The following is a 26,748-nucleotide window of genomic DNA, read 5'->3' as shown; positions in this document are numbered from 1 at the left end:
AAGAGCACACAGCTTCATCATCTCTTCATCAGGGTCCATCTCAGGTATACTCTCAGTTTCTGAGTCATCATGAGTATCTGAACTTCATGACTCAGTTTCAGACTTTGTGATGAGAGCTTTTCCCTTTCCTTTCTTCGAGGCAGCAACTTTGGGACTTTCCTCCTCAGCCACAAAGGCAACTGTCCTTGACTTTCTTCCATTCCTCTTGCTTCTTTGTTCCATCTCAAGTTCATGAGTCTTGAGCATCCCATAAATTTCATCAAGAGCTGTTTCATCAAGATTATAGTTGTCTCTTATTATTGTGGCTTTCAAATCCCATCTTTCAGGAAGAGCTAACAGGAATTTAAGATTTGAATCTTCAATATCATACTCTTTGTCAACTAGTGACAAATCATTCAAGAGTTTGACAAATCTGTCATATAAATCAGTTAATGACTCATCAGGCTTTGAGTCAAAGTGCTCATACTCTTGAGTAAGTATTGTCTTCATGTTCTTCTTGATTGAATCAGTTCCCTGACACCTTGTTTCCAAAGCATCACATATCTCTTTTGCGGTCTTGCATTGAATTACCCTGTTTGACATGACATTATCTTACCTTTGCATCCTTCGCAATCGATGAGATATCTTCAGCAGTGTAATCACTTTTCTCCTTTGGTACAGACTTTGTTGGCTGACCTACAACTTCCACAGAGAGTTTGGTTGGCATATTTGGTCCTTCATTAATCTTGTCGAGATATTCTGGATCTGTAGCTTCCAGAAACACAGCCATCTTTACTTTCCATATGGAATACTCAGAAGGTTTCAACATGGAAACTCTTATAGTCTCATATCGACTATGGGTTATGGTTTTTTGAGTTACTTCAGTTTTGGTGGGCTTGGTTGGAGTTTCTTCTTCAGACATGATTGTTTTTGGATCTTAAACTGTATGTGTGTTAACAGATCAGCTCTGATACCACTTGTTAGGTCACACACACTGTAGAAGGGGGTTGAATACAGTATTTACTACAATCAAATCGAATATAAGAACTCAAGTAACAGAAAACAGATTTTATTCAACACAATAAACTCTGTTACAATATGGAACTGTCCTCTCTCAGTGATGAACAAATTATCACGAGAGCTGCTAGGGTTACAAAGAATAATAACTTCGATTAAGATAACACTTATAGTGTAAACCCTATGCCTGTATTTATATACTACACAGTTACAAGATAATGTTCTAATTGATATGGAATATAATTATGCTTCCTACAATATATCAACTAGTTATCTTTTCTTCCAAGTATTCTATTCTTCATAGAATTCTTTTTTCATGCATATTTCTTCTTGTCTTAGCCTCGATCTTCTTTCCTTTCAATCAGCCGCCTGCCTTATCTGAAAGTCACCTTAAGTCCTGATATTATCTCCTGATAAATATCTTCTGATAACTTAAGTTCTGATATCTTAAGTACTGACTTCAGTATAAGTACTGATTTCCAGTTAAGTACTGATTTGTCCTGTTAAGTAAGATCTGAAAAATAAACACAAATCATATTACACATGACATCACAAATATATCTAACACAGTTTAACCCTTAAACTATCCGAATGGTCTCAGTGACTCATATTACAAGGTAGGGATCACTTTGACTTAGTTTTTATAGAACGATTTAACCCTTAAACTGTCTGGTCTTCAAGTCTTCTCTCCGAGTCTTTGTATAAGCCATATAACCTTCATATTCTGATATGAATTCTCACTGAACAATTCTTCTAATGATAATACTCAGATTCCTTTCAGGAACCGCTGACGCCTAGTGCAACTGGTCTGGTTCACGGACGACTAACTTCGATGCAGGTCTTCATATTGTATTATTAATTACATTGTTAAGCTTGCAACAAATTTATGGCTTCGAACACTGACTGTCAATAAAAAATTGTACTTTCATTTGAATCTTTTCAGGTACTCAGACAACGTCTTCATTGCTACTAAAATATTGAATTCTTCATTAACTGTTCTTCACTGACGCTTGAACATATAAATGAACTCCTTTTAGTGAGTATAACTTCAAGACTGCAGTTATCTTCTTTGACCTCTGTCTTTACCATGTTTTCAATTCTTCAAATTCCTATACTTCAAAGACTATCTATCTTCAATCAATGATTTTACACTATGATCTTCTGGTGGCACTTTGACACTGAATCTTCAACATTTATGAAACCCCGAAAGCCTTTAATCTTTATTCTTCACTGAGGCATGAACATATTAATGAACTTCTTTCAGTGACCTGTAAATAGACTTCAAGCCTTTTTTAATCTTTTGGTTCTTTATATTTGCCTTATCTTCATTTTTTCCTGATTTCTTATGTAGACGTAGTATTATTTACATGTCATGTTCTAGCGTTGAGTTATCACGTCTACTGTTTATACAGATTCGCAATCTCAACAACGGCTAGAAGAAAGTGCATCGTCATAAAATATTTTTCAACTATATAACATGTACATAATTCATTAACATGTAAATTTAGAGAATTTCCGTGACTAGCACATGTTCTAAAATACACATGTCGAATAAAGTCATACTTACAACAAACATACACAGACTTATATAACTCCTCAAAAGAAGAAATATGTTCTATTTCACAATAATGTTAATTTAACAATATCCAATTTTTCTCGGAACAAAAGTGTATTTCATTTCTCAAGTATGTTTATAAATTCGACTATTTGATATTAGATCATGCTCGTGCCTTGCAGGGTTATAGGGCTAGTTTAAATTTTGTGCCCTCCAAATTAAGAAAATTATGCAATTCTGAGTAGATAGATATACATTTATTATTGTATTTAAACCAAACCAAAAAATAATCCAACATATTATTCAAACTTATCAATATGACTGTAGTTTATTGAATTTTAAAAAAAAAATAACATGCACACATCTATACCATTATATTAAAGACGAAATATTAATTATTTGATTTTTGGTACTTAATTACTCAATTCAGAGTCGTCAGATCAAACTGATGAGAACCACTAGATACAATCATAGAAAATATTATGTAAGAAATATAAGGTTCGAATCCTAACAGCAATATATTAAAATTATAATTTATAATATGTAATGATAAAAATAACCGCGGTGCATTGTAAAATTATTATACAATCCCAACAATAATATATTAAAATTATATATACGATATACAATGATAAAAATAATCATGCATCGCACGGGTTATATACTTGAACTTATTAATATATAGTTGTTAATAAAAAAGTTTTTTTATGACTAGGTATAGCTTCGATGAAATTGTGAAGCGGTTTGAATTTCGGATAATTAAAAAAAATAAGTCTAAAATATATGTCTAAGATGTCCGTATAATCGAAGGAGAGTAGTTAGCATTTATAAAAAAAATTGCATTATTATCTAACGATGATGAGATGCGCGAGATTAGGTGGCATCCTATTCGAACTAGAAAATACATTCATAGTTCGAATCATTTTTAATATATTATAAATTTAAAATATTCGTATAATCAAATGAGAGTAGTTTGAATTTATAAATAAAAAATATATTTTTATTTAACAAGGCATCATATTCATATATACTATTATATTATATACGAAATATTAAAGTTTGATTGTTGGTTATTGATCACTCAATCCATACCCGTCGGATCAAAACTGATGAGAACCGTTAGATCTAATCTTATAAATTATTATACAAGAAGTATAATATTTGAATCCTACCAGTAATATATTAAAATTATAATGTACGGTATATAATAATAAAAATAACTGTGATGCATTGAAAAAAAATTATACTAGGGATATAAGGTTTGAATCCTAACAACAATATATTAAAATTATATTTATAATATATAATGATAAAAATAACCGTGAATCGCACGGGTTATATCTTAGTTATAAATAAAACATAAATAAAATAAAAAATTGGGCATCATACATCTTATCTTTAGAACACCTTGCATTCACGGGAATCTCACCAATAACATAACCCAAACAAATGTCACATCATTTGAAACAAAATTAACCAATGCCACGTTATTTAAAATAAAATTTTGATACCGGATTTGGTATATCTAACACGACACTTATCTTTAATAAGAGGAACTCCAATGTAGGATGCCAAAAGAGGTGTCAACATCATTTGATATGTCATGGTTGGACATGTTATTAGCAGTTCATTGGAATTGAGATCTGCCATTATGATACCAAATTAGTTGGCATGAGATGCCAATTTTACTCCAAGACCGGCCACTGTGATGCCAAATAAGTTGGCATGGTATGCCAATTTGGGGTGTCAAAAATTGACATGCCATAAATGGGGTATCAACTTCACTTTGGTCTCATGTAATCCCAAAGGAGCATAAAATATATTTTCTCTAATATACTTCTATTAGGTATTTTTTTTATTGAATTAGTAAAGTTGACATCTTAGGATATCAATTATTGAAGTATTTTTTAAAAAAACCATACTAAAAATGATATTGAAGAAAAGGAATTTAAAAATATTATATTTTTGATTATGTTACAAAATTGACACCCTAAGTTGGCACACTTCGGGTGTCAACCATTGGATGCTCTAAGGTCATATACATGGTCAGAGTGCAGCAAAAACTGGAGGGGTAAGATGCTATTTGCCTTGCACAACATAAATGCATAATGGGTACATAAATGAATTATTTAGCTATCTCCATTTATAACTCCAAAAATCATTGAAGGTTTAGTTCCGAAGCTAATATCAGTTTCTATTTAAGAATTTACCTAAATATACCCAAGTGCACATACCTATCCTTCTGGTGAAAGAAACATAAATGACATATATTACTGAATATTGCATTCAAAAACAAAATTGCACGAGAAATAAGAACATAAGATCATGTACAAAAATACGTAAAGCTAACTTCTTCACATCTAGCAAAAGTAGACAAGTTAACAAAGCTTTTCTTACCAACAAGATTCATGATAAAATAAAACTTCACAGCTTCGAAAAACCAGCAAAAATAGTCATTTGTTAGCTGTAAAGAGACCCCCCGAAAATTGTGCAGTTGCCATTACTCCATAAGATATCTTGCTGCTAATGATTTTTCTCGATTCTTGTTTGAGAAAGGAATTTCTTTCGCAGAGCGGAAGCCATATTTTCTCTATCTACTGTAATATATTACTGATGACACTACCACGAAAATTCAATTCTTCATCTACAAAGCCAGCTGCTATATTAGCCTTATTGACCAGATGTTCCACGCCCACGGAAACCACGGGGAGGAGCACGCCCTCGTATTGTTCTTGCTCGCCCTCTAGCTACTGATGTAGAACCCCCACGAGCTTGTGGACGCTGCCTTAGCGCAGACATTTCTTTTGCTCTCTCAGATAAATTGATAGTGGTTGAGCTCTTATTAGCAGGCGACACCTGCTCAACAGATGGTGACCTATTACGAGAAGGTGATGCCTGATTTACTTCGTCATGTGCCGGCACAACAATGCTCCCGTGGTCTGTGATGCCAGTTATGGCAGCACTACTCGAAGTTCTCCCCCCAGAATCTAAAATTGTAGCAATTTGTTCACCTTCCGCAGCTGCCAGATCAGTGACCCCAGTTGATCTATCAGATGGTTCAACAGTCTCTTCCATTATCTCACCTTCTTCATTCTTGCTGTCATCCCCAACTTGAGGGGAACTTATTGCCTCAATATCATCAGTTACAGGAACAACCGTTTCATCAGGTGAATCATCAGGAGCTTCCACCTCCTCATATTGACATTCTGGTTCTGGACTTCCGGCACCTTCAAGATCCCCACCATCAGCAGCAAGTTCACCCTCTTCCCGATCACTTCCAGATTCTGCTAATGGTTCCTCATGCTCACCCTCGGTAAACGGATGAAGGTCTTGTCCCGCTGTGTCACTAGGTCCGGCCGAAACCTCTTCGCCCATAGCTATCTCATTCTGCAGCTCCACTTCATTCTGACCATCAGATTTTGACAGCTCAGCCTGCTCGGCAATGGTCTCCATTTCATCCTTCCAACCAGCACTAGCTTCCTCTTTGGAACCATGAGGTAAAGCAGTGACATCAACAGAAGCTTCAACGGCAGGGAGTTTAGGGGTTTCAATAATCGGGGAAGATTGTGATTCTACGCCCTCAATAGAGAAATCTAAACCTTTAGACTTCTTTTGTAGAGGTGCAGAGAGCTCCGTATTACTATCATGTGCAATAGCTGCCTCTTCTTGCAATTCCGAGGTAGATACGCGTTTCCGAGTAGCAGGTTGGGTCAATAAAGTAGGATTGCAGTGAGTTTCAACATTCTGAGATAATGTAGGCTTTCCACCATTGTTAGGTTCCTCTGCTTCAGACATTTCAGTATCAGCTGGAGGTTCTTCAGGTTTCACAATACGAGGACGGACCAACTTCCTCCCAGCTTTACGAGAGTCAGCATATTGTTTCGTTAAATTTGCCCTCCTCTCTCTTTCTTCCGCTGTTTTTGCTGGAGGGATGCCTGACAAAGGGGGTACTTGAGCTGAAGCGGGTATAGGGACTGTGTGACCTGTTGATATTGACACTTGTTTACATCAAGAAATTATGGCAATAAACATTAAAATATAAGAGGGGCTGGGACATAAATTTAATTAAAAGTTTAATAAATGAAAGAGGGGCTGGGACATAAATTTAATTAAAACATATAATAGAAGTGCAAGTTTATCAATGGAAGAATGTGGCAACAAGAGGTGACCAAAAACAAATTTTTCTATGTTCAAAAGACACTACTGAAATCATTGAGATTACCACAAAAAATTAACAAGTTCTAAAACATTAAAGAGTAACAGACGATGTGATTTGTCGCATCAAGTGGAAACAAGTGTTACCACAATGTAAAGTGTGGGTAAGTGAAGCAAAAATTTAAGGTTCTGAAGGCCTTTAATCTAACACTTTCACTAAGGATGGCAGTTACATATTTAGACTACTGTCCTACACATGCTAGAATTAACTTCGGAAAAGATGGGAACCTGAAGAAGATCCTGAACCCAGGATGTCTGCAGCTACGGAAGAATCTGCAGGAGCAGGATGTTCAACTACGCTAATAATTGGCTGTGCAAACTGCTCAAAATTCTCAATCGACAGTAGATAAGCAGTAGCCATCTCATCCAAGAGGTTTCCAGAAAATACCTGAACAGCCGGTGTTCCCTGGGATCATCAATACAGATTTCAAATGTGTCAGGAAGAACAGTATTAAAAAAGACATGACAATAGTTGAAGGCGTCAAGCTTTCAACATCAATAGTTCCTAGTATTCAAATTACCATGAAGAAGGTTATCATAAAATGGAAAGTCGAACTTTTTGTTTAGAAACACACAAATTATAGTTAAATAATAGAAGTCAATTACACAGTTGACAATGTGTTACTTCACCATTGGACTTTGGTGATCAAGGCATTTAGTGAATCAACTTCACAAAGTGATTTAAAACCCTCACTAATTTGAAACATAGTATATGGGTGAATGTAAACTGCAAGGCACTGCATGTTACATGTACAAACCACTAGATTAAATATATATAACCAAGTACAAAATGTTGGAATGATCCACTTAGTGGCTTTATCCCCTACACCTTAATGTTCTGGAAGAGACAAGACATCTAACAGGGGGTACGAATTCAAGAAATTTCTACACCTTAATGTTTGGGAAGAGACACGCATCTAACAGGACAAATGAATTCAATAAGAGTTTGTTTGCATCTAGATTATTACTTTGGGTGCTTTTTCACAGTTGAGTATGCATGATAAGTAGGAAGATAAATAAGCCAGGGAGAAAAAATACATCATATGCTCGGTGTAATAACAAACCTCTGGCTGACTACCACCATGATTCAGCGTCTGAACTTTTTCTGAAACAATCCTCAGAGCATGCTTATGTTTTGTTAGCTCTTCTTCCAGCTTTTTCTTTTCCTAATTTACACACAAGTAATTAGATTATGATGCATATGAGTCTAACAAGAAAGTAGAAACAAAATTTCATATAAGAAATTGAAAAAAATAATGTTCGAAATTTAGAATTGTTCATGCCTTACCAACAAAGAAGTATATCAAGTTTTATTTCTTAGTACAGAAAATATAAAGAATACAAAAACCAGAGCAACTAACCACGAACATTTATATTAACTATATGTACCTGATTAATAGGATGACACAATTCTCTTATTGTGTTTTGGGTTTTTATGCGCTGGCTTTTTTCCATTTTATACTCATCCTTCTGCTTCCTCAAGTCATCTCTCAGCTTCTCCACAGTTTTTTCAAGCATCTATTCATTAATTTACACCATGAATGGTTTGAGGATGAAAAGAAAACCATAGAGATAAATTATAAGGATGATCAATATAAACAAACCTGGATTCTAGTATCCTTCTCTTTCTCTTTTTCTCTCATAGTCTGTTCACCTAGAGCATCAGCAACATTCCTCTTTCCTATTATAAAAAATAAACAATGAATCAAGCAAGCATGTGGGCAGATGATGGCACAAAAGAGTAGCTTATGGCCATAAAATATCCACCTTGCTTAAAGTCCTCTAACTGCTTGGACAAAGATTGGTTCTCTTTGCTCAATTCTTCCTTTTCCTTGGATAAGTTTTCTAACCTCCTCTGCATAATATTTAAGAAAACATAAGAAACAAAACTAAGAATTTTATCAAGAATCTAAAATCCACCAACTATGAGTGTGCATCATAACATGTGGATCTGACACTAAGAAGAGAATGCAACATCTCAGTAAACCTTTAAGTGCAACGACATTTTCTTCTGCTTTTCCACATCAGACTTCAGAGATGCCTGCATTTAAAGCAATTGATTACTCATCTTATACATGTTAGGTTGTAATCACAGCAACCTAGTTGTAGTCAGGTGGCTGGTCTAGAGTACCTCAACTTTCAGGAGTTCATTTACTCGCTTCTCTCTGTCATCTAGTTCCTTTCTGCTTCTTCCCACTTCTTGCTCCAAGTGCAATATCTGTTCTTCCTTCTCGGAGATGGATCTCTGGATTTCTTGTAACTGGGAATCCTTACCCTTTAAATTTAGCTGATGGAAAGAGGTTAAAGAGAATATGATACACCAGTACATTAATGTACTTCAACAAAGTAAATGGAAAGAGAACTGGGATTACCTGCATGTGCTGAATATCTATTTTCATGCGATCATATTCCTCTACACTGATATTTTGACATCTCTCAAGCAGCTTAAACAATAAATGATATTTAAGAAACCAAAGAGTTAAATGAAAAAAAAACTCTGAACAATTAATATAATGGATTACCTCATGAACCCTCTTCTCGAGGTGCTCCTTCTCCATCTCTAGTATTTCCTTCTCTTTTTTCAGAGCTTTCACGTCATTCTCTCTCACTGCAATTTTTGTCTCTAAATTCTCAATTTCAGTCTTCGCTTTTTGAGAAGTTTCACGTAGCTTCTGTGAATATGACAACAATGCTTGTTAATAAAAGCCGCTAGCATGACATCCTATATAGTCCGAGTGTATCTACTACAAACCTGGCATTCATCAAAGTTATGCTTGTTCTCCTCCCTGAGTTGGGCATTACTTTCACGAAGCAGGTTCATCTCCCTGACCTGTTCATAGTTAAACAGAACAGGGTGTGATAAAACAAGCAGATTAAAAGTCAACGAGGGAACAAGAAACATCATTTCCCACGGTAAGTAAAACCTGAAGTTGAAGCGACTTGAACTCTTCGTCTGAGTACAACAATGCTCGTGAATTTTCTCGCTCAGCTCGAAGTGATGCCTGGGATGTCTCTGCCGTCTTTATAGCACTGTCAAGCTGTATAATAAATACAGAATATATAACCCACAATAAATTCATCTTGGCAACAGTTCATGAATATGACGTGAAGCAAGGAGGATACAGACAAGGATCATACAGATGGAAAAACCATTACCAAGTGATGCACATTCACGAGCTTATACTAACAGAAATGAGTAACAGAAACCAAATGGTAAAAAACTATAGAGATCCCAGATTCTTCTAAGTGCTCCAAATAACAAGAAGAAATGTGTCTGTTTGCTGCCGTACTCGAAAAAAACCTTTTTCTTTTGATTCTTTTTATCCCGAAATAATGAATATGAAAACAACTGAATAGGTCAATCATCTCGTCTGCTCTGTTTGTTGCAAAATTATTAATGAAAGGAAGGATTGAGTGAAGGTACTTGTGTAACAAATCTCACAAAAGATTTAAACAACTCAATTAAACATAGATCCTTAAAAAATTTGCAGACATAAAGAATGTACAAAAATAGGGAAGAAAAAAAAATATTAGGTAGAAATACAGTTAAAGAGTAATTTAACCTCACAGAATATAAATATATAGGTGCACTAACCTGTGCTTGCAGCCGAAATTTCTCCTGTTTTAACAGAGAAATCTCTGTCTCTGCCTGAAAATTAGCAAACAAGAGCATTAGTGAACCCTCAAAATGCAAACAATCAACAAAGATTAGGCGCAACTCTCACAATTTCCTTTGTCCGTCGCAGATATTTCACCACATTCTGCAAACCAGCATCACCAGGAAAATCTTGGTCAACATTTCTGGACGAATTTCCAGCCGAACCATGTTCCCTCTCAGCTAACTTAATGTGCAAGGCCTCAAGTCTACTATGAAGAATCACATTCTGAAGTGCAAAAAGTATCACCGTTACCATACAGAGTAGAGCGAAAAAGGGATTACAGAAAAAATTCTGTGCCACTAATCTATACACTGAAGTGAAAGGACATAGCATACTCTAAGTAATGAACAAGCACCTGAATGTTTCATTAATAAGAAGTATCTAACTGCCAGTTTCCACAGACTATAAAAAAAATTCTGTTTTTGCACTATACCTGCTCGTTAATTTCATTACATTTCCTCTCTGCTTCACTCTTTAAATTTTCAAGCATCAGCTTCTCTGTTTCCCACTTGGCTTTCAAGTCACTCTGTCATACATGTGCTAGATCAGTAAAAAAATCAGGAGGGTATAACACAACAAATATAGCATTTTGTTAAACAATGTGCCAACTTTACAAAAATCACAAACATAACTTACTGCTTACTACACTAGAAGAAATAGAGAACCAAACACAGAAAAACTGAATCTGAGTCCATGAAATAAGCATTTGACTACCATCCAAGTTACCAAAAGCAAACCCAAATGTAAAGAATCTATTTCCTTTAGTAGTACAGTAGAAGAGGAATTCCCCAAAAAATCTAACTTGCATGTTTTTATGTGGGACAGAAGTCATAATTGTTCTATTTTTGAAGATGTAAAATTATAAAATATAGGGTCACACAAAATACTGCTACTGGAACCGCAAGAAGACTGGATATATCATACTCAAAAAACAAAGCAGGTATCGTTAAGAAGTACAGATACTTGTCAAGCTCCTATTTTGTTAACATAATACTGCTAGATTAGAGCAAAAATAGTTGTAGTTATTGTTAAAATTTAGCACCAAAAGTGCTAAAATAGCACGTTATCTCCAATGCATACTTCGAAATATAGCTAACTTGTTTTAAATTTAACTTACTCTCTTCTCTCTACTTTTAAAATAGATGATGTAGCAAATATAGCACAACGCTATAATTTGTTCTATATACAGCACAAACTATAGGATTGTGCTATTTTAGCACAATATGTAGCACATTGGATTAACAAATTTTAGTTTGTCATATTTATAGATATAGCACACCGTTTAGGATACAATTGGACATGCTAGGGCACCCAATTTATTCCATCTGGCATGCAGTTCAATGATTTCAAACTCATCAAAGTTTAAAACACTACAATGATGTAAATCCATCCAACTTCTGCTGCATAGTATATAAATTAATCCTCATAGTAACCCCTAGCAAACAACTAACACACAAAGCTACTTCGGACTAGAAAGATACATTTTCGGCCTTAAGCAAGTTTGTGACATTGCGAAGGTCTGATGCTTCCTTTTGTAGTGATGCCAGAGCTTGCGATGTTTTTGTTAACTCTTGTATAGTCTCCGACTGCAGTATAACCTGAATACAACACAAAATCACTAAGCGAGATATGCATGGATATTATTACAGGTTAGAGGACATATTGAACACCAAGATCAGAATGTAAGGTAATAACAGACACTTAAAAAGCAGCAACTACCAACAGTAAGGCTTTCGACACTGGGTCCTCTCGAGAACTACCAACATAGGAATCTAACAGCTATCTCAAGAAATCCCCCACTAATTTACATAACAGTCTCGCCAAGAACTACCCATAATTTACCAAGGGTGAGGGGCATGGGCCGTAGGGCCAGCGCCCAACCTAGGGCAAAAGCCCTTTAGTCAGTCGAGGTAACTTTCATTCCACCAAAGAGTTACTGATTGAGAAAGTGCATTACAACTTCAACATTATCAAAACATGCACCAGCTTTGCAGTTATCAAACTAGCACAATTAGGACATTAATTTTTAAAAGTGATGGGGCTTGAAAAATATAATTAATAAAATAATTATATAACATTAGGGTAGGCCAACGAAAGCATATACTAATTCTTTAATTTGACCCAGTTAACTTCCGCAACAAGTATTTGACTTGCTAATTTAAATATATACAGTCTACACATATTACTATCATAAAAATTCTTGAGGTATTATGTGACCTGTCTTTCATAATTGTTCTGAGCAGTCCGCCACTTTTGCTGCTCCTCCTCCAAACTATCCTTCATAGCCAATAGCTGTGTCTCCAAAATCGTAATCTGGGACCTGTGTGGAGAGCTCAACCGTGACAATCCAAAAGAAAAGAAAAACAAAAAAAATAAATGAAAAGACAAAGTTGCCTGATTAACAAACATTTTTGATGATATTTCTTCCTTTAGCAGGGCAACTTCAGACAACGAAGAAGCATAAATTTCCTCTTGAAGTGCAGCTGCAGATGCTGCTTCTTTTCTCTTTATACTATACTCAGCCTCGAGTTCATTGACCCTTTCCTGGAGCGATGTGATCTCTGACTCGAGAGACTTCTTTAATTTATCCGCCTGACAAGTAATTTCACCATGCTTGAATAATACAAAAATTGATAGGAAAAAAAAAGATATATTCAATTACGAACACATAATATGTAACAATAGCTGCTATCTACCTCTACTTTGAAGTTCTCGTGAGCAATTTCTATCTGTTTAAGAGCAGATTCATTCACCTGTGCTATTGCCTTATACTGCCATTAACAAGCACTCCAATTCAGATATAGTTCATCACTCAATCAGTCATCGCTAAATTGAAAATTTTCAATATGAATTGTAAGCACCTGTAGCATATGGTCTTTGCTAAGCTTCACTTCTTCTTTCAACTTAAGAATCTCTTCTTTTGCAGACTGCAAGTCAGCAACAGCCTGAATAAGCATAAAGGATAAGCACTTGTTCCCGTAGCTCTTCATAGCAGAGCATGTATATCTCACATAAATTACACAAACTTCAACAAATCACATTAAGTCTAAGATAACTTTTGAAAATTTTGTATTCCTTTAACATTAATATTACAGTTTTTTTTCCTCTTTACAATGATGTGTCTATTTTCCATTAGTCCTTTGCTCTTACAAAGTTTTGATACAAATCTATAGCTCACAAGAAAGATACATAACATGGGTAAATTTTCGTAACTAGTCTGCAGCCTGGTCAATTAATATGTGAACCTATAACTTTTGTCTCACGTGCAAAAAAGGAAGCAACTACCAATTTTAGCTCTACCTATTTTACCACTCAGGTAAAGATAAACTAAAACAGAAAACAAAATACCTATAACGAGTGCTTACTGAAAGCCACTTGCATGCATGATGCTTGAAAAAATGCAAGTAAAAATACACACCTCATCAGTTGAACCTTGGAAGTGTTCATCATTTGCAGAGACCTGCAAAGAAACAAACACAATAGCAAACATAACTACTACTTCAGGCTAGCAGTGAAGTTGGTAAGACACTATCCACCAAACTTGATTCAAACAAGTCCACATTCTTGTTATAGAGTTAAATCAGAAGTTCTAAAATTACCTTTATTTCTGAACACTTGATCTTCTTCTCCAGATCAGAAAGCCGGGCCTAGATTCAACATGTACTTAATTGTGAAAATTAAGAGATATTAAAAAAGACCAGTAAAAGACAAAACTGCCACGAAAAATCTCCAAACCTCGGCAACAGCAGCTTTTGATTCAGCTGTAGCTACAGCATGCAAAGCATTTGCTAATTCTTTCCCCTTGTCTTCCACTTGTTTCATGGCACTACTTAAGGAACCTTCTCTTTCAAGTCTTAAGGTGCGAGCATTATCCCGCTCTTGCTGGAGATCTTTCTTTGCCTCAGCCCATTCTTTCTGCATATATTACATCTCAGCATTTGTTAAGCTAGAAGTGCACAAGATAAATTACATAGGTTAAGTGGCTAACAATATGGAATAATAGCTTCTGCCAGAAGAAACCCTAAATGATGTACAATTTAAGTACTAGATACCAGAGAACACATCACCTCTATTCGTTTAATATACTCCTCATGTTTTCTCCTCTCGCTGCCTCTGGCTTCCTACAGATCCAAGAGAAGTCATTAAAAATTATTCAAGTAAAAAGGTTGACATAAAAATGATGTACCAAAAAAAAGGCTACCTCACGAACTTCTTCTGTACTTTGAATTGTTTCTAGAGTAACCTACACAATAAATTAATTTGTCAATAAATTAGGACTACACATTTACGAGCCATATTACAAATTTTATGAGGAAACCTGTAATCGATGAACCCTCTCTGACAAACTACGAACTTCATCTGAAGCTCTCTTTTCAGAGTTCATTAAAGTTTCCTTTTCTTGTTTCAAGACAGATACCTGCATGCAATCAATTTCGTTAATAGTTAAATAATAAATAGTAATAGTACGATAGGAAATATAACTAGCCAAGTAAAAATAAAATTCTTCAACAAATATCAGCAATATAAAGAAAATAAAGTTCACCTCCATAGACAGCTTTCTTGAAAGTTCTTCAGCAACCTGTATAGAATCTGAACTTTCACGCACTTTCTGTTGATAGTGGACTAACAGTCGTTGGAACTCGATATTTCTTGAAATAAGGTTATCCATATCAGCTCTCTGTCATAGGATAACAGTGAAGATAAACAGATTGTTGCAAGCAAACAGTAATGTGAAAAAGTAAAGACAAAATGAAATTTGCACAAGTTCAACAAATGCTCACCTGGTGTTGGAACTCTTTCATAGATCCATGAAGTTTTTCCTGTGCAAACTTTGCTTCTAAACCCATTTTGTCTCGCTCCATTCTTAGTGTCACAAGCTCACTCCTTCTCACATGTAAATAAAAGCAGAAATGAGAATTAAAGTATAAAAGCATTATAAAAGGTTACCCTTTCACAATTTTACGAAGATAAGCAAATGGCTATTCTGACATCCAGGCTCAATAATCCCAAATTAACAAGGAGAATGGATAGGCGACTTCGACTAAGTGAGAGAGGGAGAGAGAGAGAGAGAGAGAGAGAGAGAGAGGGAGATGTACCTTAATTTGGCCGACTCTTCTTCAAGACTCTTCACCCGTGCATATGCCTGCTCGTGAGCTTTTCTTAAAGCTTCCTGCAGTATGTAGATGTGCATGAATGTGTGAAAACTACTCGAACCAGCATTAAACAAAAAAAATAGTCAATTAAAAAACAAACTCAGTCTCACCTCTGAGCTTTCCTGTAGAAGCCTGACGACATTCCTTCGACTTTCTGAGAGCACAAAAAAACATTATAAGCAATGAAAAAGAGAAAACATGTACTGGGCCAATTTGAGAGAAGGGTCATAATCTCAAACATGAACATGCATCATACAGAAAGACGTTTCCCGAGGGAGGAAGGAGCATTACAGAGGTACTATATTCTAAAATTTGGCTAATCAAAATCCATTTCTAACATATATGGCAAGTAAATAAGATAATACAATTGTACACCAAAGATGAAGGATAAACACAGGATAAACACAGACACATTCCCTCATTTATGACCATGACAAATGGAACATACCAGCTTACACCATGCAAATGAAACACAAAGGAAATTTATAGTGCAAATAATAACTATAGATTACAAGCCTAAGCATCAATAGCAGCCAAAACGTCAAGGAAATGATTAATAACGAAAGTCAATGACTATTATAAATGGAAGCAAAAGAGCACCAGGAAGAGCGTCCGGTGAGCTAGGAGATGAAGAGTGATGTTTCTGTTCATCCTCATATAACTTTTTGTACAAAGCCACCTGTCCAAATAGAAAAGGATGCAAAGCAAAATCAGAACAGCTGTCTTCTACATTATTTCCGCCTTTATGAGATGAAAACATTAACGTAGTATCAACCAAATAAGCCCAAAACTTAGACTGATTAGTAGGCTCTCACCGAACCATGAAGAGACTCTATCATGCGCTCTTGCTCTTCAGCTCTAGCTAATACTGCATCAACTCTGGAGCCAGCTTCGGCCAAATGTTTTTGGAGTTCCTCCTGAAAGTTTACCTGATATTGGAAAGAAACATGATTTTTGATAATATAGAAGGTATATAAAACATGTAAAACGTACATAAGATTTACAGTAAACAAAGAAGTTTGACAAAGGTTACCTTCAGCTCTGCTTCTCTGTTCTCAATCTGGTCGGATAGCCTCCTAACGAGGCTACGCAACTGGGTATTCTGTTCAACTAATCCATTCATATCCTTAAAAGTCACCTGTTAAGCAATAAAACTCATCAAATCTGTAAATTATTTTCACTAATACTTAATACTTGTGTGCCACAACCGATTGAGCATACCAGACGCTCAGATATAACCCTTTGAGCATCAGACTCGGCCATTATCTGATCAGCAGAAATTTTCATGGCTTCCCCATCAAGGTCACTGTTGGCAGACCCACATCGAAGCTGTATGTCCCGACATTCTTTTAGGAGCACCGTCACCTGACAAAAAAGGAAACCAATTAAGCTTGCATCCAGCAATTAACCATAGTGCAGATGCAAAATACATCACATTCGACGATGCCAGATAACGAAATGAACAGTACATGCAATTATTGAAATAACTTATAGATTGAAGTAAATGTTAGCATTGGAATATTCAGCTGAAGCTAGACCTTTCCAGAAAATATTGCATCTTGGTCACAAAAAGATACTATTAATTAGCCATAAATCAGACCGAAGAATAGCTATCACTACAAAAGAAAACCTGTTTCTGGAGGTCGACAACTTCTTTCTGTGATACAACAAAATCGCGCTCACGCCTCTTCAAATCCGCCTGAAACAACATGCATGAGCACAAAATATAGACTTATTTTGGTGAAAGAGAGGAGCTAAATAACCAACAAACCTTCAAATCCAGGATTGTTTTCTGTAAACTAGTTTGTTCTGATAGGGAATGCTGCAATTTTTGGTTAACTGCGGAGTAGGCCTCCATCAATCTCTCATGTTCCGCTGCAAAACAATACAGCCAATTGCATGATTGAACAGTCGCAACGACACTGTACCCTTAACATGAATTCACATAATGTGTGCTTTCAAACATAGGTAACAGACTCGTTCATTCGCAAATTGAAGTGAAGTTTCAATAGCCAATTCTCTTTTGCAGAGACAACAAAACAGCCATTACTTGACACTAATAGTGCAAATCAATACTTCAATCTTTGCTTCACATTGCACTGCAGCAAGATGCAAAGTTCCAGTTTGGTTAAAGCTTTAAGCCGGAGCTTAAACTAATTTTTCACCTTGAAGTAAAAAAAAATTTTGTTTGTGTAATAAATTGGAAAATGACTTAAAAGTTGAAAAAACAGCTTAAATTCAAAAGTTGGTAGGAGGTACTTTTTTAAACTACTTATTTTATTTTGATGATTTTATTTGAAAAAAGTTGATATCATCATTAAAATAAACCAATAATCATATTTTTAATAACTTAACAGAGTAAATTAAATCTAAAGAGAAGTTATCGAGAGAAGGAAGCTTTTTAATTTTAAATCATGCAGCAGAAGTCATGTAAAATTCTTATTAGGATGCAACAGTATCAACATATAATTGAAGGGATGGAGAACTCAAGATTGATCAAAAAATAACTCTTTTGGGATTATAAACCCCCCCCCCAGGTTTCTAACCTCTTAACCATCACAGCCCCCCCCCCCAAAAAAAAATAAAGAGACCTGTACATCGTTTATTTTCAAAAAAAACGTATACATTGCCCACAAAATTTAATTATATCCAAACAAATGCAAGACATGTTGCAATACTCACATTTGTACTAACAAATATTAAGGTAAGCCTCCAGGAATAACAAAGACAAAAATAGAGCTGAGCAAAAGACAAATTATATATAAATCAAATCACAAGAAATAACCCATAATATAATAAAATGGCAATATTTCGTAAATTACTATGTATACACATTAAGCAGCCTCGACTAGGTGTGGATTTTGCGCATTACAACAAATTAAGTCAACTAATCAGAGAAAAAAACTCAATTACATGTATGCACATACCTCGTTCATCCAATATTAGACCAGCTTTCTCTTCAATCTCATATAGGACCTATATAACGAATATAATGAAAATAAATAACTGAGAGTAGCTTGCATAAGCCCTTAGATCAACAATGAACAGCATAAACATTTATACATGAATAAGCACAGGCACCATTTCATATCAAACATGTAATATTAAGCAAAAAAACATCAATGAAATCATGTCATGCCAATTATATGAATGATTATGACTGTACCCGCTCCATTATCGCCTGGGCCTCCTTCCTACCTAATTCTTCATGCCGTAAAGCATCAACAGCTTCTTGGTATTTGGCATACATTTTGGCTAGCTACAGATGATAAAAGTAGCAAATTGGAATAAACAAAGAAAAGGGAAAGTAGGAAAGACAGAAGAATAGTTGCTTAATGATAAGCACCCTTGCCCAGGTTTGTGATCACAATGACAGCCGTGAAAGCACAAACACCATCTCCTAACGAAAATTCTTATATAAAAAATAAAAAAGAAGCTTAAAAAAATAAAAAGGCAAGTAGCATACACTCCATCCATCTCGTAGAAGTGAAGCTGCTAATGCTGTTCCTGAAACTCCTGCAGGAATAGCAGGCACCAGCATATTATTACCCTCAGCTGTTTTACTTGTTTCTTCTGTGTCAGCCCATCTGTGACAAGAAAAAACACTAGATGTAGTACTGCTCGATCATAAAATACAATCAATAAAGAATCAAAGTCACATGTCCCTAACAGAATAACAAGAGCAACAAAACTGTATACAAGACCATTAGCTGTTGAACGTGAAAAATGACGGACCTATGGATCCATCTCTAAGGAGAATTCAGCATTGCAACCCTTACACATAGATTAACCCACCAAGTTAAAATTTCACTTTAATTAAACTAGGGAGAAAGAACCAACATCTAAAGACTAAAACTGCAAATTAAGTGAATAAATTGTAGGTTTTACCATTTTAACAAATATCTTGCAATTGTAATGCTGCATTCTAAAAGTATCTGACACCAAAACAATAAATGCAAAATTTTCAAAGGATGCAAGTATGCAACATAATTTAATCAAGTAACATATCATTACATACCTATGAATGCATCAGGTATTATACTATGTGTCGTATTTTTGGAACATACAAATAAATATTATCCACTTAAAATTGGAAATGGTCCATTTGAATTTTAACTTTAATAGGTGCCTTTATAAGTTACACACATCTAAAATTAAACTATTCAAGCAAATAACAACTCACAAGTAAAAAAAATTCTACTCAAAAATTTAAAATAGTAACTTATAAGTATCATGTATTTATTCATTTTGTTTTAAGAAGCAAAGAACCTATCCTCATAAAATGTCTCAGATAATGCTTCAATACAAACCTCAACCATCAGCCTTGGTTAATAAATGTATAAATTCAAGTGCAGTGCTTGGTCGAGTTTGTTAAATTTTCTTAGGAGAAAAACTGCATAGAGATTATTCAGGTATGATCATTGAAACTGACTTACATTTTATGGCTAGCAGCCCCCAAAGTTATAAGATTCATTTCACTTGAACTCCTAGCACTTTCCAGCTGTACTTCACACTTCTCAAGTTTCTCCCTCAAGGATGCAACTTCCTGTAAAATATCATGTAAGCGGCAATGTGCCAACTGTCAACATCAATAAACTAGAAACAAAGTTTACTTGCAAATTACACATAAACATAAATTCATATATTTAGCTTGTGAACTTGGCCAATACCAAGCTATTTTCTTAATACTAGTAAGGCAGATTATTGATCTTTTGAGAGTTAAAACAATGGATACATTACAGATACCAGCCAACTGCATACCTTTTCTAACTCTTTCTTTGCAGAAACTTCATTGTCAAGCTTTTCTTTATAATCACTTTCAACTTGACTAGAATGTGTCTGCAAATAAAAGCATGATCAAATGACTTCAAACAACTTCCAGACATACAAGGTACAATCATATATCTGACAATATACAGTAGATAATCTAACCTCCAAAGCCTTGATCACAGCCTCTAGCTCTCCAGCCTTTTTAGACCATTCCTCTATGCTCTCTTTGTACAGATCAACAAGCTTTGTTAACTGCACAGACGTGAGCAATAAAAGACATTGATGCCAAATAGATGTGTCAACAAGAAAAGGGACTTCAATGGATACTTTTTGTACTGGGCATGAAATCTTGAGTATATTTAAACTAGTTTTGTAAATTTATATTATAAGAATCTATAGAGCGCAAAACTGAAGGTATAAAGAAAAAAGGCAGCTGTTTTCGAATTTTTATTTATACTATTGGTTACTAATATGTACATACAAATGCATAAATATGTTTATACATCAGTTTCCATAAACAAACATATTTGAGCACAATTGTAACAATAACTACAGAAAGTGATTTTAAATTTCAAGTACAAACGGATTTATCTAAACAAAAGAAAAAGGTTTTCTTTATTGAATACCTCCTAGGAAGCACGGATGCGGGTGCGGGGATACGCGGTGCGGGGATTCGCGAATTCGTTAAATTTGAAAATATGGGGATTCGGGTGCGGCGGGATACGGCAAATAAAATAATATTTTTAAATATATATTATATATATCTGATATTTTTAATATATTATTATTTTCTTATTTAAGATAATTTAATATCTATTTAAATAAATACATAAAAATGAAAAAATTCTCAAATTCAGTTGATTTATAGCAAGATACCTGGGGTAATAATACCTGCAATTACTTAAAGTAACCTTATTCCCTGCCTAACTCTTTATTATTTGTGGGCCTGTGGCACATCCGACAACTCCTGACTAACTACTTGCACTCACCACTCAGTTTATAACAGTATTAATATTATTTTTAACTAGAAAACCGTGCCACCCATGTTAGTTGAGTGACCAGTAACCAAAATTCTACTTTATTGACTTTTGTTTCCTCATAAAGTACTAATATACATACGTCAACATACAATAGATAACCCCCAATATAACCCTCTTATCAACTATGAAGAAGATGAAGACGTCCGAGAAAGAATATCGTCAAAAATCAAGGTCGGAATTTACAACTTCTGCCACTGCTGCACCCCCTCTGCCGCAACCCGCCATGTTTCTGCCCTAAAATTCCGAGATACGCCAGGCGGCGAATCCCGTACGCACTCGGCCGCACTCCGGCGTACTCCCGCACCCCTGCACGGAGGGATACACAGTTCGTCACCTAAGTGGCGAACCCCTGCTTTCCAGAACACCTCAAATTGACATCACACTAACACTAAAACCAATAACCAGCAAATTGACATGATAATAACTCAGACACCTGACCCTACATCCACCACTCAAAGGTACGCATAACCATTACAAGATTCCATGTAGACAATTAATGGCCCTAAAACCCATATTTCAGCAGCATCTTCGAGTATACTATAATTCCAGTACATTAGAGTCCCCGTGCAACATAATAAAAATCTCTTATCCTCCGCCTTTTTCAAATAACTAAATCCGAGTAAATCTGTGATCATAAATATTTTTATTGCTCTACCAAGTTCCCCCAACACTTTGTTTTTGTTTTCACTTTCATAAATGGCACCATGGCCAGAGAACAATTAACATCTCGAGGGTTCCTTTAATATATATATATATAGGAAAAATAGCATATCCGCTTACCTGACCAAAACTTAACACAAATCAAACATTTCCCACAAGTCATCCCTATTTTCCAAATGTGTATTTAAAAGGGATCCCGTACTTGCTTTTTTTCACACATAAACCCTGAGCTTCTTGCAACAAAATTGTAATTAGAGCATAACCGATAGTCAGACTCACGTATCTCATTAAACAACTAAGTTCATAGATAGAATCTTTAATCTTCACATACATATTATTTAGCCTCTGAAATGCTTCAAAACACATCCCGGTTTGACATACGATTTAGCAACAAAACTTCAAGTCATGGGCCTAATGCCTACCAACTACCAAGGGAGTTGGTAACTGAAAGATTGCACACCATGAGCCTTCCTACAGAAGTACTAAAAACAACACACTAATTCCCTAGTAATTGGAAGGTTATTTCAGATTTTCAAGATTGAAAATTCAAGATGAAAAAATTAACTTCTGTTCAGTGAGTTATTTAGCATCACTGTTCGACGCATCATTTACTAACACATACTTTACTTCATTTAACAAAAGAATTTTAGAAACTATCTGAAAAGCTATTAAGGCAGGTAAATTTACCGTAGCAACTTCCTTCTGAAATCGCTCCTCAGCAGATGCAGCCTCTTCCTTTGTAGAACACAACTCCTTCATAGGTCAGCAGGACGCATGTGAATAACAAATATTCAGAATTCCAAGCAGACATTAAAGAGACCATAACATGGCACTAACCTCTTGCAAGGATGTCAGCTGCAACTCCAGATCTTTAACCCTTTCTTGCTTTCGCTCCAAAGAGCCACACGTATGATTGTACTGTTTCTCAGCCTAATTAAATAAAATAGAAGAACCACTTTTAGGAAAATAATTAGAAAATGGCATACAAGTAGCACTCACCAATAATACTTACATCTGCAAGCTTAGAAGACATATCAGCCTCAAATTCATTATGTGCTCGACGAAGCTCATTGAAACTATTAATTTTTGCCGTCAGCTCATCATTAAGCCAAATATTATGTCTTTCAATAAGCTCTTTCTCCTGCTCGTGTCAAAGTATTAAATGGTCAAAACAGAAAAATCAACTAATCAACAAGGACTACATAATTAGCAGACAACACTAGAAGTGTAAATATTTACATAAAATTGAACCTGTAAAATACGAGCGCAATGAGCAGCAGAGCGCGCCAGCTCTGCTTCAGCATCACACAGTTTGGCTTCCCTCGTGGCAGCATTGTCAGTCAAGTTTACCTTTAAAATGCCAGCACATAAATACAATGCCTTAGTATAATATGAGGCAGGGAAGCAAAATGATTCATCATGATAGGACTTGGTTAAAAAAAATAACTAGTCTTCAGCCCCTATTCTGAAAACATTAAAAGATGTAGCACACTGCTTGAGATATCACTGACAACAGAAGGGATTACGTTTTAGTATAACTAGCACCCTACTTCTAAGTGGAACATTGGCATAGTTTAGGTTTTGTTTGATTTCTAACTATAAAAGACGTTAAACAATTTCATCAGAACTTAACGTGTAGACTATATGCATCTTAATCAAGTCATTAGTGGCACTGATCACAATTATTACCAAAAAAAAATCCGTGGAATATATTAACCTTAAAATACTCTATACTAGAAGTTGGTCAGATTTAAAACATTAAAATACATACTGCTGTGAAAGCATAATTGTTGAAATGATGCAGAAACATTCAAAGGTCATACATGCCACATTTAAATTTTGTGATACTTCCAAGTGGGACATTGGCATAGTTTAGGTTTGGTTTAGTTTCTAACTACGAAAGATATTATACGAGTTTATCACAACTTAACCAGTAGATTATATGCATCTTAATCAAGTCATTACTGGCACTGATCACAGTTGGTACCCCAAAAATCCGGTGAGAAATACTAACCTTATATTATTCTATACTAGAAGTTGGTCAAAATCAAAACATTAGAATACATACTGCTGTGAAAGCATAATCGTAGAAATGATGCAGGAACATTGAAAGATCATACATGCCACATTTAAGTTTCATTTTACAGGCTCATAACCAGCCAACACATTCACCTAGGCTTCCTGAGTAAACAATACAAAATTAAAAAAAAAACTCACAATCTTATCAAGGTAACTCTTCATAGTGACATTTTTCTCACTAATCTCAATATTCTTCTGCTCCAACAACTCCAGCAACTGTCTCTTAGACTTATGAAACTCCGACGACTCCGTATTCAACCTCTCGATCACTCCATCTTTCTCAATCTACTCTCACAACAAACAAAACACAGTCAGCTTCAACAACAGAAACTAATCACAAAAACCTAAAAAGCTAAATCAAAACAAACTCTCACCGATTGCAAATAAGTCTGGCGCTTATCGGCCTGAAGCTGTGCAATCTCCGCAACACGCATATCGAAAGAAGTCTGAAGCTGCGACTGTTGAGATTGTAGCGCACTGAACTCTCCAGAGAGTGAAACATACTTCTGTTCAAGCATAGAACAAGTCTGTTCCGCCGTAATAGAAGCCGCATCAGCCTGAGCTTTGACCGTCTCTAATTGATTAAACAAATCTCTAATATACGAGTCCGCTTTCTCCGCCACCAGAGCTCCGTCGTGCGAACACCGAGAGAACTCTTCGTCCGATAGAAAAATCGGCATCTCCGACGATTGTAATTGTAAATACGTACACGATTTGTATGAATGAGTAGTTTTGTGATGTTTATTTAATCTGAGAAATAGAAAGCTAGGGTTTATGCATCAGAGTAAGAGATGAAAGGGAAATTTGGGAGTGGGAGGTAGCAAGGAGCGGAGTTTATTTATTTTGTAGCCCGACCGTTCGTGTTGCTAATTCCAGATTTTTTTATGTATTTTAAAAATAAATTAAATGGCTGTTAAATTGTTAAATTGCTACTTCCATTTTTTTATGTATTTTATTTATTTATATTCATACCTTATCTATAAAAAATTGTACATGGTTAGAAATTGAAAATCAAATTCAATACGAAGAAAGATTAGTTGCAACATTTTAATCTATAATTAGGTTATCAAAACCAAACCCGGCAATTTTAGACAGGACACGACTTACCCGAAACAAAACGACACGAAAATTTAGTATTTATATTTGCCCTTTTAGTACACGACACGAAAATACACAAATACGAAAGTACACGATCGAAATTTAGTGTCGGTTTTGTATTTTCCCTACGAGTATACGACACGACACGAAGTATACGATATAAATAAATATTATAACTAAATATTAATATTTATAATGAATATATGTATATTTATAATAGATATGTGCATATTTATTTTCAAAATAATTGTTTAATTTTATAATATGTATATAAATGTGATCTAAATATATATTTTTAATATATTTCGTAAAAAATTTACCTAAAAAACTAATATTCTTATTTATTTATTTATTTTAATTTATATTAATATTCAATTTTACACGAAAAACACGACACAAAACGACACGAAACGAAAGTACACGTACACGAACCCTAAACATGTCGGTTTTGTGTTTTACCTTCAAGTACACTAAACACGAAAATACACGACACAAAAATATACGACACGAAAATGTACGACAAGAACAATTTGCCAAGTCTAATCAAAATGGATGAATGACCATTTTAGTTAATTCTAAATTATTAATTACCAACATATTTATCAAAGGAAACTGAAAGGCATGTGTCATAACCTATTTGTTTATTTGAGGATTTAACTCAACTCAAATAAGAATGTAACAAGTAAATAGTGGATCTACCGTCAAAGAGATCTCACAAAGTAACATATGTCAAAGGATTCAGAAACAATGTTCATCTACAAACTTGAGGAATTACTTCACTGGAAGAAGTTCAAGAAAATGATCAAGCCTCAGTGATATAAATTAAGATTGTGGATTTAATCAAGTGACAAAGATCTTGTCAGGGTATCGGATAATTACAGGGATTTAATCTGAAGAAAATCAAGTTATCAAAGTCAAGACATGAAAAAACATCAAGAAAGTTAGTCACTCATGAACCAGACAGTACATCGAGTGTCAACATTGAAGTGGTGGAATTGATTCATAATTGACAGTGATTTTCAGAAAAATGGTTGTCGTTGAATAATAGTATTAATTCTCTATTAATTAATTAAGTCATATAGTTTAATTAAGAAAATAAATTATATCTGCAAAGATTAATTTATTTATTAATTGAATTAATTGATTAATTAATTCTGAATTAATATTATGAGTTTTCATAATTGATTTTGAATTTATATTCAATATTAATTCAGCATGACAATCAATTGAACTGGTATGACAATCAGATTGTCATACCGAAAGTCATGCTAGTTCAAATTGATTGTCATACCGAAAGTTCTACTAGCTATGGGATTGTCTTGCTAGTTCAGGAGATAGTTATACCGACTGTCATGCTAGTTCAGGAGATAGTCATACTGATTGTCATGCTAGTTTAGGAGATTGTCTCACCGAAAGTCATGTCAATTAACAGATTATCTTACCAGTTCATTTCAGTTCTGTTGATTAAAAGTTAAAAGACAAGCAACAGACATTCAACACAGTCAATCAACACATTCAACCAA

At 34.9% G+C, this 26,748-nt stretch overlaps 1 protein-coding gene across 2 annotated transcripts; it reads right to left on the bottom strand.

The window, feature by feature from the left end:
* Positions 1-4,791: 4,791 nt before the first annotated feature.
* Positions 4,792-24,969, bottom strand: LOC141713069 (nuclear-pore anchor). Of its 2 annotated transcripts, none has more exons than XM_074516300.1 (48): positions 24,502-24,969; positions 24,266-24,412; positions 23,300-23,398; positions 23,061-23,189; positions 22,886-22,978; positions 22,736-22,801; positions 20,511-20,600; positions 20,340-20,417; positions 20,015-20,124; positions 19,045-19,165; positions 18,745-18,837; positions 18,506-18,554; positions 17,350-17,453; positions 17,209-17,277; positions 16,800-16,943; positions 16,612-16,716; positions 16,394-16,507; positions 16,179-16,257; positions 15,689-15,732; positions 15,522-15,595; positions 15,207-15,309; positions 14,969-15,103; positions 14,744-14,842; positions 14,627-14,668; positions 14,493-14,546; positions 14,161-14,340; positions 14,025-14,072; positions 13,844-13,885; positions 13,287-13,370; positions 13,122-13,196; positions 12,833-13,017; positions 12,643-12,745; positions 11,907-12,023; positions 10,859-10,951; positions 10,492-10,650; positions 10,362-10,415; positions 9,691-9,804; positions 9,519-9,596; positions 9,289-9,438; positions 9,139-9,210; positions 8,898-9,053; positions 8,754-8,807; positions 8,534-8,621; positions 8,371-8,447; positions 8,156-8,284; positions 7,831-7,932; positions 6,995-7,172; positions 4,792-6,534 (listed from the first exon to the last, which is right to left on the bottom strand). In XM_074516300.1, the coding sequence occupies exons 1-48, from the start codon at positions 24,805-24,807 to the stop codon at positions 5,222-5,224; spliced, it is 6,198 nt and encodes a 2,065-aa protein (XP_074372401.1). In that variant the 5' UTR covers positions 24,808-24,969; the 3' UTR covers positions 4,792-5,221. The 2 variants fall into 2 exon arrangements, with proteins under 2 accessions (XP_074372401.1, XP_074372402.1); XM_074516301.1 differs by having other exon boundaries at positions 13,287-13,352.
* Positions 24,970-26,748: the final 1,779 nt, after the last annotated feature.

The sequence above is a fragment of the Apium graveolens genome, chromosome 3, assembly GCF_009905375.1.
Source record: "Apium graveolens cultivar Ventura chromosome 3, ASM990537v1, whole genome shotgun sequence".
Taxonomy (NCBI): Eukaryota; Viridiplantae; Streptophyta; class Magnoliopsida; order Apiales; family Apiaceae; genus Apium; species Apium graveolens.
The sequence above is the reverse complement of the archived record's forward strand: the minus strand, read 5'-3'. Positions and strand labels throughout refer to the sequence as shown.